The 16,332-nt window shown below is 45.3% G+C and overlaps 1 protein-coding gene across 2 annotated transcripts in view; it reads left to right on the top strand.

The window, feature by feature from the left end:
- The window catches only part of drosha (drosha ribonuclease III), a 138,588-nt gene that overhangs the window by 82,281 nt on the left and 39,975 nt on the right, over positions 1 to 16,332 (top strand). Inside the window, exons 24-25 of one of the 2 annotated variants that reach the window (XM_068053778.1) lie at positions 2,749 to 2,793; positions 13,171 to 13,322. In XM_068053778.1, coding sequence (XP_067909879.1) covers positions 2,749 to 2,793; positions 13,171 to 13,322 — 197 coding nt within the window. Of the gene's footprint in view, positions 1 to 2,748; positions 2,794 to 13,164; positions 13,323 to 16,332 lie in introns of both variants that reach the window. The other variant, XM_068053768.1, reaches the window with a different exon arrangement.

Below are 16,332 nucleotides of genomic sequence, written 5' to 3'. Positions count from 1 at the left end.
CACGCAATATTCTAAGTGTGGCCCAACTAATGTTCTGTACAGCTGCAGCATGACTTGCCAATTTTTATACTCTATGCCCCGACCGATGAAAGCAAGCATGCCGTATGCCTTCTTGACAACCTTATCCACCTGCGTTGCCACTTTCAGTGACCTGTGGACCTGTACGCCCAGATCTCTCTGCCTGTCAATACTCCTAAGGGTTCTGCCATTTACTGTATACCTCCCACCTGTTTTAAATCTTCCAAAATGCATTACCTCACATTTGTCAGGATTAAACTCCATCTGCCATTTCTCCGCCCAAGTCTCCAACCAATCTATATCCTGCTGTATCCTCTGACAATCCTCATCACTATCCGCAACTCCACCAACCTTTGTGTCATCCGCAAACTTACTAATCAGACCAGCTACATTTTCCTCCAAATCATTTATATATACTACAAACAGCAAAGGTCCCAGCACTGATCCCTGCGGAATACCATTAGTCACAGCCCTCCATTCAGAAAAGCACCCTTCCACTGCTACCCTCTGTCTTCTATGACCGAGCCAGTTCTGTATCCATCTTGCCAGCTCACCTCTGATCCCGTGTGACTTCATCTTTTGTACTAGTCTGCCATGAGGGACCTTGTCAAAGGCTTTACTGAAGTCCATATAGACAACATCCACTGCCCTTCCTTCATCAATCATCTTCGGCACTTCCTCAAAAAACTCAATCAAGTTAGTGAGACACGACCTCCCCTTCACAAAACCATGCTGTCTCTCGCTAATAAGTTCATTTGTTTCCAAATGGGAGTAAATCTTAAACAAAGGAACAACATTGGCTATTCTCCAGTCCTCTGGGACCTCACCTGTAGCCAATGAGGATACAAAGATTTCTGTCAAGGCCCCAGCAATTTCTTCCCTTGCCTCCCTCAGTATTCTGGGGTAGATCCCATCAGGCCCTGGGGACTTATCTACCTTAATGCTTTGCAAGATGCCCAACACTACCTCCTTTTTGATAACGATATGACCCAGACTATCTACACTCCCTTCCCTAGACTCATCATCCACCAAGTCCTCTTTGGTGAATACTGATGCAAAGTACTCATTTAGTACTTCGCCCATTTCCTCTGGCTCCCCACATAGATTCCCTCCTCTGTCCTGGAGTGGGACAACCCTTTCCCTGGTTACCCTCTTGCTCTTTATATACCTATAAAAAGCCTTGGGATTCTCATTAATTCTGTTTGCCAATGACTTTTCATGACCCCTGTTAGCCCTCCTAACTCCTTGCTTAAGTTCCTTCCTACTGTCTTTATATTCCTCAAGGGCTTCGTCTGTTCCCAGCCTTCTAGCCCTTACGAATGCATCCTTTTTCTTTTTGACTCTGCTCACAATATCCTGTGTTATCCAAGGTTCCCGAAACTTGCCAAACATATCCTTCTTCCTCACAGGAACATGCCGGTCCTGGATTCTAATCAACTGACGTTTGAAAGACTCCCACATGTCAGATGTTGATTTACCCTCAAACAGCCGCCCCCAATCTAAATTCTTCAGTTCTTGCCTAATATTGTTATAATTAGCCTTCCCCCAATTTAGCACCTTCACCCGAGGACTACTCTTATCCTTGCTTTGCTTTTTTCTTTCTACTATTCCTTTCTCCCTCTACTGTGTCAGTTCCTACAATGATACAGGACAGGAAAAGGCCATCCAACACATCATCCCCCTCTAATTCTTTTTCGAAAGTTATTATTGCTTCCATTACCCTTTTAGTCACTGCATTCCAGATCTCCACAACTCGCTGTGTAATTGTTTTTTTCCCCTCATGTTCTCGCTGGTTCTTTTGCTAATTACCTTAAATCTGTGTCCTTTGGTCACTGACCCATCTGCCACTGGGATCAGTTTCTCCTTATTTACTCTGTCGAAACCCTTCAAGATCTCACAATTGCGAATGAACCTATTTTTCAACCAACGTACTACAATGGTTTCAGGGATGAGGGATTACAGTTACGCAGAGAGACTGGAGAAGCTGGCATTGTTCTTAGAGCGGAGAAGACTAAGAGGAGATTTGATAGAGAAGTTTAAAATCATGAAGGGTTTAGATAAAGTAAGTAAAGGGAAACTGTTCCCAGTGGCTGAAGGGTCGATAACCAGAGGGCACAGATTTAAGGTAATTGACAAAAGAACCAGAGGGCTATATGGAACATCATCTTTATGTGACGAGTGGTTAGGATTTGGAATGCACTATCTGACAGGGTGGTGGAAATAGATTCAATAGTAGCCTTCAAAAGGGAATTGGATAAATATTTGAAGGCGAAAACATTGCAGGGATAGGGGAGAAAGAACGGGGGAGTGGGGCTAACTGGATTGCTCTTCAAAAGAGCTGGCACCGACTCAATGGGCTGAAAGGCCTCCTTCTGTGTAGTTTTGTTCTATGATTCTATGAAATTTTACAGAATCTCTCAACTTGGTTAAACCATTCAGCAAGTTGCAATTGTTTTTCATGGAGCCACAGTTGGGATGCATTCTCCATTACAATCATTTTAACTGGCATATTGACTTCTCTGCTAATGAATGTACTGTAGGTTAATTGGTTCTGGTTCTATTTCACATTTCGTGACACTTTTTATTCCAGCACTATTGAATTTTCAATGGCGTGTCGACGTTAAAAATGGTGTTGTAACCTCTTGCATGGTGATGTGTTTATTTGGTAATGTAACTTTTTTGTAAACCATTCCCAGAATACTAACCAAACCTCATCTGTCTCTCTCTCAGGATCTGCGGGAAGTGTGGCTTAATTATCCGCTTCATCCTTTGCAAGTAAGAGCCAGTTCCTTTTATTCTTTACTTTGAACCTAAGAAACAGGAGCAGGAGGAGGCTATTCGGCCCTTTGAGCCTGCTACACCATTCATAAGATCAGGGCTGATCTCTACCTCAGGCTGTTTATTCTGCTGAATGTTTGACTTGTTTATACTTTGCTACTAATTGATATTTTATGTAAATTCTGCTGCGAAGTTTGTGTGCCAGACTTGCAGTTTGTTTGTTGTTTTGAGTGAATTTCCATAAAACACACAAACTGTTGATTCCTGAATAAGGGCTGATGGGTCAGTGCACTGGTGAGGGTGGGAATGCAGTTATTGAAAGTCTGGCCTTTACAGTGTACAACCTGGGGTCAGTGTACATTGAGAATGACCGATTGTGACCTGAACATTTTTGGTTCACAGTTTTTGAAGAATAGTACTAACATATTTTGTGAAATTTGCTTCCTAGCCTCCTGTTTTGTTCTTTGACATTTTCCATGAAATTTCTTTAGTTTTTTCTCCGTGGTCCCTTTTTTAACTTTTCCATTTTCCATTTCCTCTTTTCTCTTGGCTCCCCAAATCTCTTGTTCTTTTTTGCTCTGGTTTTGACCTACGCAGAATCTTCCTCTTTGGAAACTATATTAACTGTTGTATGAACCTGTTTCTCGCCAGTAGTCGAACGCAGACAGAAGGATTTCCTCGTCTGTAACGCTCCAGATTGTAACAGCCACCACGAGCCGTTAAGTTTGCTGCGCTGCAGGAAAGAAAACACATCGGCAAAATACCGCGGATGCTGGAAGTCTGAAATTAAAAACAAAAACCTCTGGAAAGAGTCAGCAGCTCAGGCAGCCTCTGTTCTGATGAAAGGCCATCGCGCTGAAACGTTAACTGTGGGCTTGATTTTACCTGGAGAGACCCATAAAATAGTTGTGGGAGCAGCCCACCACGACCCACAATGCCGAGACGGCAGCAGCGTGGCCTCGGTGTCCGACCCCCCACCCCCGACCCCCACACCGCCACGTGGCAGCAGGGCCTTCAGTCGACTAATCAACTTCATGTAAATTATGTGATAATGAACTTACCTGGCCACGGCAGCCGTCCCGCGGCGATATTACTAGCGACGGCTGCAACCTGCGCGCCTTCAGAACTTCATACGGAGTTCCGAGATGAGACACTAGTGTGGGGGGGGGGGGGGGGGGGAGAAGCAGAGAAAAGACTTGATTGGGTGGGGAGTGGGGGGTGATGGTTGGAAGGGGCCAAGGTTTAAAGCAGCTAAAGGGCAGGGGGGTTTGCGAAAGGTCAGAATCAGACCAAAAGGTTTTTGAAGGGGGATTGTCCAGTTAATTCATGGATTGGGGGTGTTTGTGAGGGCAGTGAGAATGTTATCAGGCGTTTCACTTACATTAAAAAAAATGTAAATATCATGTAAGGGCCCGAAGCCCTTTAAAAATGGCGCCTGCGTGGTGGCACCAGACGCCGTTGCCGGGGACGTGGCGGCTGACACCTCTACGTCATCGGGGGCGGCCGCTCCACCCCCTCCATTTAAATGAGCCCCCGCGGGTAATATCGCCGGGGCTCGGCGGCGGCACTTTCGTGTCGGAAAGCCGTCAACTTCACAGCACACTGCCACGGTGCGCAGATAACATTCAGCCCTTTGCCCCTCTCTCCACAGATGCTGCCAGACCTACTGAGTATTTCCAGCACATGCTGTTTTTAATTGAAGAAAATGCATTGCCTCTTACTTATTTTTGCACAGCACTAGTCACTGCTGGATAATTTGCTCACATCATGAAAGGTAGCATCCTCTCGGGCTTCAAAGGAGAATTTTCTGCAGGTGACGACAAAAAAGGGGCTTTTGAACGAATGGGGTTTTTTGATTCCTGTCAACAAAAGACTGCTGATGCTACTCAATCTAAGAAAAGGGAAAACAGTCGCTATTTTAAGTACATCCCGTAGTCACTATTTGTGCAATTTGGTTTCAGAATGGAATCTATAATTCTATTACGCAGGTGGGGAGAATGAGAATAAAAACAGCTCTTGAATACATTTTCTGTTTCTTCATGAGGATTTAAAAAAATATTTGTTCCTCTTTTGGCGAGCAGTGTGAATTCTCAACAGACTATTCATTGTTTGCCATTGCTCAGGAATAAAAAAAAAAATTCAGTTTCTAGGTTACAAGCAAATAATGACCCTGAAAAATCCATGCAAGTGCCGCCTAATCCCCGCTTTAAATCCAGCGGGAGTCCTGTGGAACCCAACAGGAAGTAGGAAGTTTAAGGGCAGAGAAGTTATGTTGCAGCTGTATAGGGTGCTGGTGGGGCCGCACCTGGAGTGCTGTGTGCAGTTTTGGTCTCCTTACTTGAGAAAGGATGTACTGGCACTGGAGAGGGTGCAGAGGAGGTTCACTAGGTTGATTCCGGAGTTGAGGGGGTTGGCTTATGAGGAGAGACTGAGTAGATTGGGATTATATTCATTGGAATTCAGAAGAATGAGGGAGGATCTTATAGAAACATATAAAATTATGAAGGGAATAGATAAGATACAAGTAGAGAGGATGTTTCCACTGGCAGGTGAAGCTAGGACAAGAGGGCATAGCCTCAAGATTAGAGGGAGCAGATTTAGGACTGAATTAAGAAGGAACTTCTTCACCCAGAGGGTTGTTAATCTATGGAATTCCTTGCCCAGTGAAGTAGTTGACGCTTCTTCAAACGTTTTTAAAGCTAAGGTAGATATCTTTTTGAACAATAAAGGAATTAAGGGATACGGTGGGAGCGCGGGTAAGTGGATCTGAGTCCACGAAAAGATCAGCCATGATCTTATTGAATGGCGGAGCAGGCTCGAGGGACCGGACGGCCTACTCCTGCTCCTAGTTCTTATGATCTTATGAGAACAGACCCTGGCTGCACTGTGTCACTGCCTCTTCTGAGCAGCCTCGTTAGGGGTTGATACTCTACCTGCCTGGTCAAGGGCAAAAGGCACAGACAGGGGGTGGTCCTGAAGGTGAGGGAGCTCGTTACACCAGGGCTTCCTGCTGTTCTGGCTTAGTCAAGGTTCTGTGTTGGACTGGAGGCCAGGATGTCAAGTGAGGTGAGGCATTACTGGCCTCTAGGTGGCTGATAGTGAGTCTAATTGAGGTTGGGAGGGGGTCATCTGGAGGACGCCAAGCAGTTCCTCGTCTTCCGCCTCACCCCCTTAAAAGCTGACCAGATTTTCCAGCCACATCAGTCAGAGTTTCCCCACATGCTTCATGTAAATTAGGTACCATTACTCTTCCCCTGCCAACTCAAGTGGGATCGGCCTAAGCTATGGGAAGGTTAAGGGGTAATTTGAATGAGATTTTTAGGATTTTGAAAGAAATTGATTGAGGAGATCAAGAGGAACATATTCCGCTGGTAGTGGAGTCTAGGATGAGGAGACATAAACTTAAAACCAGAGCCAGGCTATTTAGGAACCACTCCACATAAAGATGGTAGAAGTGTGGAACTGTCTATCTCAAAATTCTGTCGATGACAGCTAAATGAATCATTTTAAATCTGGATTGATAGATTTTTTTTTTCCTAGACAGGCTACAATCGGATATGAAGCCAAGCCGTGTGGATGGAGTTAGGATACAGATCAGGCAGTGCTACAGATCACTGAATGGTGGAAAGGTTCGAGGGGCTGAATGGCCTCCTCCTGTTCCTACATACTCTTTGGGGCACAGGGGTCGTTATTTTCCCTGCACTCAGTTTGCACCGGCGACCCAGAGCTGGTGAACTGCAGCAAGACGCTTGTTTACGAGCATAAGGAAAAGGAGCGGGAGTAGACCCCTTGAGCCTGCTCCACCATTCAGTAAGATTATGACTGATTTTCTATCTTAGTTCCACTTTCCCTCCTCTCTCCATATCCCTTGATGTCCTTAGAGCCCAAAGATTTTATCAGTCTCTGACTTGAATTTACTCAACGACTGAACATCCACAACTCTCTGGGGTGGAGAATCCCAAAGGTTCACAACCCTCCGAGTGAAGAAGTTTCTCCTCACCTCAGTTCTAAATGGCCGACCCCTTATTCTAAGACTGTGACCCCCTAGTTCTAGATTCTCCAGCCAGGGGGTAACTGGCCTCTCAGCATCGACCCTGTTAAGCCCTCTGAGTTCTTTATGTTTCAATGAGATCATCTCATTCTTCTAAACTCCAGAGGAGAATATAAGCCCAGTCTACTCAAATGGGCCCATTAATGATGTGCCAGCTCACCATCAACACGGAGTCTCTTGCCGGCAGGAATAAGTAGGTATTCTTCCCACCTGTTCCATGCCTGGACGTTAAAATCTATGCCACGGTCACAATGGATTAAAGTTTCTTGGTGCCAGATACAGCTTTAAAAAAGCACAGATATCCAAATGAACTACATTTTTAGCCTTCAATATTCTATTCCTACCAAATCACATGCCCTGTTTAGATCATGTATTTTCATGACAGCATCTGGGAGGAGTTTCTGAGCTGACTATTGTGGCCTGAGCAATATTAACATGTGAGATTCGAAAGACAAGATCAGTGAAGCATCTCGGGTTAATGACTACATCCACAGATGTAAATTCAGCTCCCCACAGACACACGCACACTTGTGCACGGTAACCTCTCCAAATGACTGAGCCAGCCTAATCGACACAAGAAAGAAAAAATCGATTGCAATTAAACTGAAACTGTAATAAAAGGTTTCAGAGTTAATTGGAATTCTTTTTTAACTGTTTAATTTTTGGAAGAGGCCAAAATGGCAAGCTGGGTTTTATTGTGTGCCTCTCGCACAGAGATTTCTCTCTTGATTCAAATCCTGCTTTAAAATTAGAGACTAATATTTTCGTGGTCTTATGCTTTACTGTTTGTCATGTTGATGAGAATTGTTGCCTGGCACTATTTCCCCATGTGCTGAAGATGATAGATAATTTGCAAAGATGCTTATGCTGATTTTTATTATGGAATAAGGTTTGCATATATATTACATTTTGGTTTTTGTATTTCAAGTACCTCCACTGCTCATTCCGTACTTGGAACATAATCATAGAGTTCTGAATGATCACTGAGGCAGACTGTAGCTGTCTGATTAAATTCTACCATTTGGGGAAATGTTTACAGTTTGCCGAAGTGCTATTCATTTGTCTCTCCTCGACTTACTAAAAGCTCTATCACTAGTTGTTGTGTTTTCTCCAGGGTAAGCTGCAATTAGAAATGCAGACTCCTTCCACAGTGCTGTCCCTTTTATGTCCCCATCAGAAAGACTGAAATGGACTTCATTCTAATGTGCTGCAGTGATGTTCAGAGCAGCATTCAAAACTCGCGACTTGGTAAATTGCCAAATTAACAGGCTGCTTTCAGTGGCAACAGCGACCACAGTTTGGCGATGCCTTTGATTTATTTTGCCCATTTAAAGGGAGTTGAGACTTCCGTCTAACAGATGGGAGGATGAAAAGCTACTGCACGGTAGTGAAAGTCCAAACCATACCGTCAGATCATTGTGTTGTTTTAATTGTGAGCGGACAATGCCACTGCTTTTTCTCAGACACTATTTTGAATAACCTTTGCAGATTTGGTAAAATGGGATAATCTGCTGATAACTGACTCCTTTTGGCATGTTGCTGTGTGATTGATGAAAGTTGACTCTGGTCCAGGAAAAGCTTTCTTTGCTTCAGTGATATGTAAACGATGCTCCAGTATATCAACATCTGTGAATGAAAACAGTGTGCATGTTGCTTTATGTACGTTTGGAAAACATGTCCACGTATTCTAGGTTTTCTGATGAAGTTAACTTGAGGAAAGCCTGATTTGGGTGGAGATTTTGGAGCCAATTTTAACTATCTCTGTCTGCTTTAAACAGGGCAATAGTGCCCTGGTCGTGCTCCAGCCACTGTCATAGAACATAGAACAGTACAGCACAGTACAGGCCCTTCGGCCCACGATGTTGTGCCGAACCTTTAACCTACTCTAGGATCAAACTACCTACATACCCTTCATACTACTATCATCCATGTACCTATCCAAGAGTCGCTTAAATGCCCCTAATGTATCTGCTTCTATTACCACCGCTGGCAGTGCATTCCACGCACCCACCACTCTCTGTGTAAAGAACCTACCTCTGACATCTCCCCGAAACCTTCCTCCAATCACCTTAAAATTATGCCCCCTGGTGATAGGTCATATTTGGTAAGGTCCTCCGAAAGGGTGGGGGACACTGGAGTGCCCGACTGGTTCAGGTAGGTGGCCATGTTTAATGTGCAACGCTGGGTTAGAAATGGGTGGAGCATGCATTGCACAAGATCCACTCATTTGTACCCTTATTAAGCAGCCTCACCAGGGGTCCTTTTGGGGGAAAATTATTTGCGGGATTCTTCTTCTTCTTTGGCCTCCTTGTCTCGAGAGACAATGGGTAAGCGCCTGGAGGTGGTCAGTGGTTTGTGAAGCAGCGCCTGGAGTGGCTATAAAGGCCAATTCTAGAGTGACAGACTCTTCCACAGGTGCTGCAGATAAAATTGGTTGTTGGGGCTGTTACACAGTTGGCTCTCTCCTTGCAATTCTGTCTTTTTACCTGCCAACTGCTAAGTCTCTTCGACTCGCCACTCTTTAACCCCGCCGTTATGGCTGTCTGCCAGCTCTAGCGATCACTGGCAACTGACTCCCACGACTTGTGATCAGTGTCACAGGACTTCATGTCGCATTTGCAGACGTCTTTAAAGCGGAGACATGGACGGCCGGTGGGTCTGATACCAGTGACGAACTCGCTGTACAATGTGTCTTTGGGGATCCTGCCATCTTCCATGCGGCTCACATGGCCAAACCATCTCAAGCGCCGCTGGCTCAGTAGGGTGTATATGCTGGGGATGTTGGCCGCCTCGAGGACATCTGTGTTGGAGATACGGTCCTGCCACCTGATGCCAAGGATTCTCCGGAGGCAGCGACAGTGGAATGAATTGAGACGTCACTCTTGGCTGACATACGTTGTCCAGGCCTCGCTGCCGTAGAGCAAGGTACTGAGGACACAGGCTTGATACACTCGGACTTTTGTGTTCCGTGTCAATGCGCCATTTTCCCACACTCTCTTGGCCAGTCTGGACATAGCAGTGGAAGCCTTACCCATGCGCTTGTTGATTTCTGCATCTAGAGACAGGTTACTGGTGATAGTTGAGCCCAGGTAGGTGAACTCTTGAACCACTTCGACAGTGTGGTGGCTGATATTGATGGATGGAGCATTTCTGACGTTCTGTCCCATGATGTTCGTTTTCTTGAGGCTGATGGTTAGGCCAAATTCGTTGCAGGCAGCCGCAAACCTGTCGATAAGTCTCTGCAGGCACTCTTCAGTGTGGGATTTTTTTTAAAAAGAGATACAGCACTGAAACAGGCCCTTCGGCCCACCGAGTCTGTGCCGATCATCAACCACCCATTTATACTAATCCTACATTAATCCCATATTCCTACCACATCCCCACCTTCCCCTACCTCTACTAGGGGCAATTTATAATGGCCAATTTACCTATCAACCTGCAAGTCTTTGGCTGTGGGAGGAAACTGGAGCACCCGGCGAAAACCCGCGCGGTCACAGGAAGAACTTGCAAACTCCGCACAGGCAGTACCCAGAATTGAACCCGGGTCGCTGGAGCTGTGAGGCTGCGGTGCTAACCATTGCGCCACTGTGCCGCCCATGTTAATGCAGCATAGTCAGCAAAGAGGAGTTCCCTGATGAGGACTTTCCGTACTTTGGTCTTCGCTGCGGGATTATTTGCCCCTAATCATAGTCCTATCTGTAACTAATTAAAAACAAAACATTTAAACCACACTGTGCTGCTGTTCGCGTCCTCATCCGGAGCTGTCGTCTTCTCTGTGTTTGAGTGATTGAAGTATTGAAATGTAGCATTTTGTTGTTGCACCACCATCCCTGCTCTTTTTGATAAGTGGGTCAGTTGAATATATTGAAAGCCAAGGTCATATGATAAAAGTTTCACATTCCAGTACCTGGCTTAGACTTGCTTTCATCCACTTTTAATTAATCTGCATGCCAGTAGATGATCAAAATCAGCCGGAGTTGAATCCAAAAGTGGTAAATGCCACCCATGCGTTTCTGAAATTTAAGAATACCAAAAGTTAAAGGATCGCTTCTGTTGCCTACTGAATACTTAGTGGTTTATCTTACAGACTGGAAGTGGTAGCTTTGCAATACCATAAAATCATTCTAACTAACTAATATATTTTGTGAATTTAACAGTCTTTGTTCTGTTGCCGATTTGGACTCACGTGGGAACAAGAGGAGGCCATTCAGCCCCTTCAGCCTGTTCTGCCATTCAATGAGATTGTGGCTGATCTGTGACCGAATTCCTTATACCAGCCTTAGCTCTACCTCCCTAAATACCTTTGGGTAACAAAAATCTATCAATCTCAGTTTAAAATTCACAACTGATCCAGCATCAATTGCCGTTTGCGGAAGAGAATTCCAAACTTCTGCCACCCTTTTTGTGTACAAGTGTTTCTGAATTTCACCCTGAAAGGTCTGGCTCTAATGTTTAGACTATGTTCCCCAGTTCTCGACTCCCCAGCGAGTGGAATTACTTTTTCTCTATCGACATTACCGGTTCCCCTTAATATCTTGAAAATTTTAATAAAATCACCCCTTAAACTTCTAAATTCCAGAGAAAACAACCCTAGTTTGTGTAATTGCTCCTCTTAATTTAACTCTTGGAGTCCAGATATAATTCTGGTAAATCTACACTGCACTCCTTCCAAGGCCAAAATATGGCAAAAGTGGGAATGGTTGCTCGGAGAGAAGGGTCTAGTGTGTGGCAACCTGTGATCAGAGCAGCCTCATGACAGGCCAGAGCCCCTTGCACGATGTTCTGAAGCAGTTGGCAACAAGTAAACCTGGACTAGGATGGCATTCAACAAATCAAAGTTCCTCCCCACCATGACAAAGTTACATGCCCGACCTCCAACTGACCTGTGGAGAATTACTTGGAGGCTGGGTGTGAAGAACGCTGGCTCACAAATTCAGAGCTACCTGCCTGCCATGATTGGGTTGGATAAACTTTGTACCTTCAACGGTTAGAGCCACAGCTCAGTGGGTTATGGAGTGTTCCCATGCTCTGGTCAGGAAGATGATGGAGTGGGTATATTTTTATGGTTTGTTGCTATCTCAAACCCTGGCTTGCCAGTTGTCTAATGATTAATTAGTGGCTAGGTTTGGGAGGGAGGAGATGAGGGTCCTGTTGACGTTATAACTTTCAACGTAATGCATTTGCTGATGGACAGTGTGTGGCAAACTTGCTGATTGGCCACCTGGGTCTGTCGGGTCCACAGTACTGCAGGGCAGTGCCAATGATTAAATGGCCTGGTTCATTAATAGGACCTGGTGGGGAAAACTGGTCAGTGGCATTGGGATTCTTCCTCCTCTATTCCAGATAACCCAGGAAGCCAATGCCGTAAGAAGTAGTTTAGCCCTGGATGGCTAAGAGGCACAGTGCACTGTGATATTACACTGTTCAGATTTAACTGGCTTCAGCAGCCCAGCATGCATTTTTTTTGAGGGTCCGTAACCTTTTGCTTCTGTTGAGCTGAACCTAAATTTTGCTATCTTGGAGAAATGGATTCTTTTCTGTGTCGGTTCTCAGTCATTTGATTTGGAGGCATTTGAGAATGGTGATTCGGTTTTGTGTCACACATTTGACAGATGGAAAAGCCAACAGTGACTGCACTTCAAAAGTAATTCATTGGCTGTGACCACTTTGGGAGCCATGAGAACGTGAAGGAGATAATAAATTCTTCCTTCCTGACACCCCCACCAGCCGCCTTCAATCAATCAAACTAATCCCCAATTAGCATTTCTGTCGATCCAGGAGTGGCGTGTGTCTATATTTTTTAATTCTTTCATGGGATGTGGGTGTCGCTGGCACGGCCAGCATTTGTTGCCCATCCCGAATTGTCCTTGACAACTGAGTAGCTTGCTGGGCCATTTCAGCGGGTATATAAGAGTCAACCACATCGCTGTGAGTCTGGAGTCACATGTCGGACAGACCAGGTAAGGATGACCGATTTCCTTCCCCAAAGGACATTACTGACATTACAGATGGGTTTTTACGACAATCAATGATAGTTTCATGGCGCCATTACTGAGACCAGCTTTCAATTCCAGATTTCTATTAATTTTTTGAAATTATTAATTAATCGAATTTAAATTCCATCAGCTGCCATGGTGGGATTTGAACCTGTGACTCCAAGGCCTCTGGATTACTAATCTAGTGACATTATCACGATGTCACCACATATTAAAAATGATTTTTGACCTGTTGTAAATATTTGTGGAATCAGATCGGTTCTGTGCGAATATGAAACAAAATAAAAGTTGCAACAACTAATCTTTTGCCCCTTGTATTAGTTACAGGAATCAAATACAGACAGGCCTCTGATTGCCACTTCTCCTGTTCTAAAGAAACTGACTGATTTTGAAGAAACAATTGGAGTGAATTTTATCCATATACGTCTCCTGGCTCGAGCCTTCACTTTGCGTACTGTTGGATTTAATCATCTAACTCTGTGAGTTGAGTGAATTCTGGTCATTCTCCACATTATATATGTATATTTTAAGTGATGTCTCTTAATTCGGTATAAGCTCATGCATTTTCTAACCCTGTGTTTTTGTTTTGAGTGTAAACAAAGTTTTTGCTATTAAGGCTGATCCAGACTCCACTTACTGCCAAAAATTAACCCTCAGCATTGTTGTTCTTCACACACCATAATAGTAAAATCGAGCTTGCTTGTTTCTCAAAAATTTACACAAACAGACACACGCACACAGATGGACAGATGCACGCACATACCCACAGACACATAGACAGACACAGATTCACGCACAGACAGACACAGACAAATAGAAAGATATGCACACACACACACAGGCACATACACAGTTCTGATGCTGTAAACAGGCAGCGACTTGCCTGGTCTCTGACTCCTCGAACAGCAAGAGCTACACCAGTTAGTTTATCCTAATGCTAAGAAGATTGCATTTTATTTTCCTCCTCGCACTGTTTATTCACAGGTCTGTCTGCACGAGTAGGTTAGATTAGAATGTTCTTCTTTATTTCTCAAGTGTATTGGGTTTCCAAGCTAGTCAGTCTGTTGTCTTCAGGATTCATCCCAGAAATCTCGAGGTTGGCAGCAACCAGCATTAACTGATGTGGCAGAACATTAATCAGCAACTGAATCGCTGCTGTTCTTATTGCAATGCACAGATAAATAAAACGAGAAACAAAATTTTGCTGGGCTGAGGGAAAGAACAGGGGAGTGGGTCTAATTGGATAGCCTACCAAAGAGCCAGCATAGGCACGATGGGCCGAATGGCAGCCTCCTGTGCTGTATCATCATATGAAATCAATTCAAATTGGCAGAGTTGTCTATAGATGTTCTCAGTTGCTCATCATTCACCTGAACGAGAGCATGATTTGCCTGGAGATGGAGTAAGAAATATTCGGGGTTTAGAGTAATAGGCACCTGTTCACCTGCTTAAATAATCTTAGCTCCTGTAGACAGAGGCCACATCAACAGAGACGTTGGATGGACTCTCCTTTCTACTGTGCAGGAAGGTTTCCAACTATCTTTCCTCAGTTCTCCCTGATCCTGCATGTAGTGCAAAGGTTATGATCCCTAGGTTACTGTAAGAAAAAACAGAAAATGCTGAAAATACTCAGAAGGTCTGGCAGCATCTACGAAGAGAGAAACAGAGTTAACGTTTCAGGTCGATGACCTTTCATCAGAAGAGGGAAAAGTTAGAGATTTTTATTTATTTAGAGATACAGCACTGAAACAGGCCCTTCGGCCCACCGAGTCTGTGCCGACCAACAACCACCCGTTTATACTAACCCTACAGTAATCCCATATTCCCTACCACCTACCTACACTAGGGGCAATTTACAACAGCCAATTTACCTATCACTTGCAAGTCTTTGGTGGTGGGAGGAAACCGGAGCACCCGACGAAAACCCATGCGGTCACAGGGAGAACTTGCAAACTCCGCACAGGCAGTACCCAGAATCGAACCCAGGTCCCTGGAGCTGTGAGGCTGCGGTGCTAACCACTGCGCCGCCCACCAATCTATCTTCATAACTGATGGTCCTCATCCCTGGAATCATTCTCATGAATCTTTTTGTATATTGGTTAAACGTAACAGGTTTTAAGCCAGTACAGAGGCCGGGGAAAGGAGGGAAGGGGAGGATAGAAACAAAGGGAAGGTCTGTGATAGGGTGGAAGGCAGGAGAGGTTAAATAACAAAGGGATGATGGTGCTAGGCCAAATGGGATGTTAATGGGACAAGCAAAGAAATAAAAGATGGGCCTAGAGGAGCTGAAAATAATAACAGCAGAAACATTACCAACAGCTGCTGTGTGGGGAAAAATGGGAGCTGTGGTTTTAATCTGAAATAGTTGCTGAAAGGGTGTAAAGTGCCTGTCAAAAGGTGAGGCACTGCTCCTCGAGCTTGCATTGAGCTTCATTGCAGGAGGCTGAGTACACAGAGGCCAGGTTGGAAGTGATGTGGATTAAAATGACAGGCGACTGGATGCTCGGGGTCACACTTGCAGACTGAACAGAAGTGTTCCGCAAAGCAGTCACTTAATCTGTGTGTGGCCTCCCCAGTGGGGCGAAAGTGTGACGAGTCGAAGAGACTTAGCAGTTGGCAGGAAAAAAGACAGAAGCGCAAGGGGAGAGCCAACTGTGTAACAGCCCCGACAACCAATTTTTTATTCAGCACCTGTGGAAGAGTCTGTCACCTTTATAGCCACTCCAGGCACTGCTCCACAAACCACTGACCACCTCCAGGCGCTTACCCATTGTCTCTCAAGACAAGAAGGACTCCCCAGTGTAGAGGAGACTACAACGTGAGCAGCGAATAGAGTATACTAAATTGAGAGAAGTACAAGCAAATCGCTATTTCACCTGGAAGGAGTCTTTGGGGCACCTGGGTTACTGTCATAGAAAATAACTTTGGAAATCTGAAAAGCTATTTGTTTTTTTTTTAATGAAAGAAATAACCCACACAAAACAGGTGTACGACTTGGATGAAAGGGCTGAATTTTATGGAGGCAGCGGGGGTCCCGACGCTGGGTCAGAAAGGCAAGCAGAACACCACCTCGGCTGTTTGAGGGACCCCCGGCCGCATTTTACAGCACTCAGGCAGTTAAGTGCCTGGTACCGGGGTCCCTGTCCCAGTCAGAGGGTCCGGCAGCTCGGCAGTCCCAGCAGCTCCCACCAGGAGCGGCCGCCACTGCCGGGCCTGCACCCAGCGAGAAGTGACAACATGGACGCTGGCCTCAGAAGCAGGTTAATGGGGGCGGATCCTCCAGGGCCAGCCAGGCAGGTCCCGGTGAGGGGTGGGGAGGGTCGGTTGTTGAGGGCAGGGGGCGGGTGTTGGCGCAGCGGAGGCCTTTGCTGCTGAGGGGCAATCTGTGGGCCATAGATTACCGAAGCAGGAGAGACCCCCCCACCAGCCCACAAAGAGGCCGCCTGGTTCGACTGAGCCACTTAAGGGCCACAAATGGCCCCTGGGTGA

The sequence above is a fragment of the Heterodontus francisci genome, chromosome 2 (assembly GCF_036365525.1).
Source record: "Heterodontus francisci isolate sHetFra1 chromosome 2, sHetFra1.hap1, whole genome shotgun sequence".
In the NCBI taxonomy this organism is placed as follows: domain Eukaryota; kingdom Metazoa; phylum Chordata; class Chondrichthyes; order Heterodontiformes; family Heterodontidae; genus Heterodontus; species Heterodontus francisci.
Note: the sequence above shows the minus strand (reverse complement) of the source record. Positions and strands in the feature narration are given on the sequence as shown.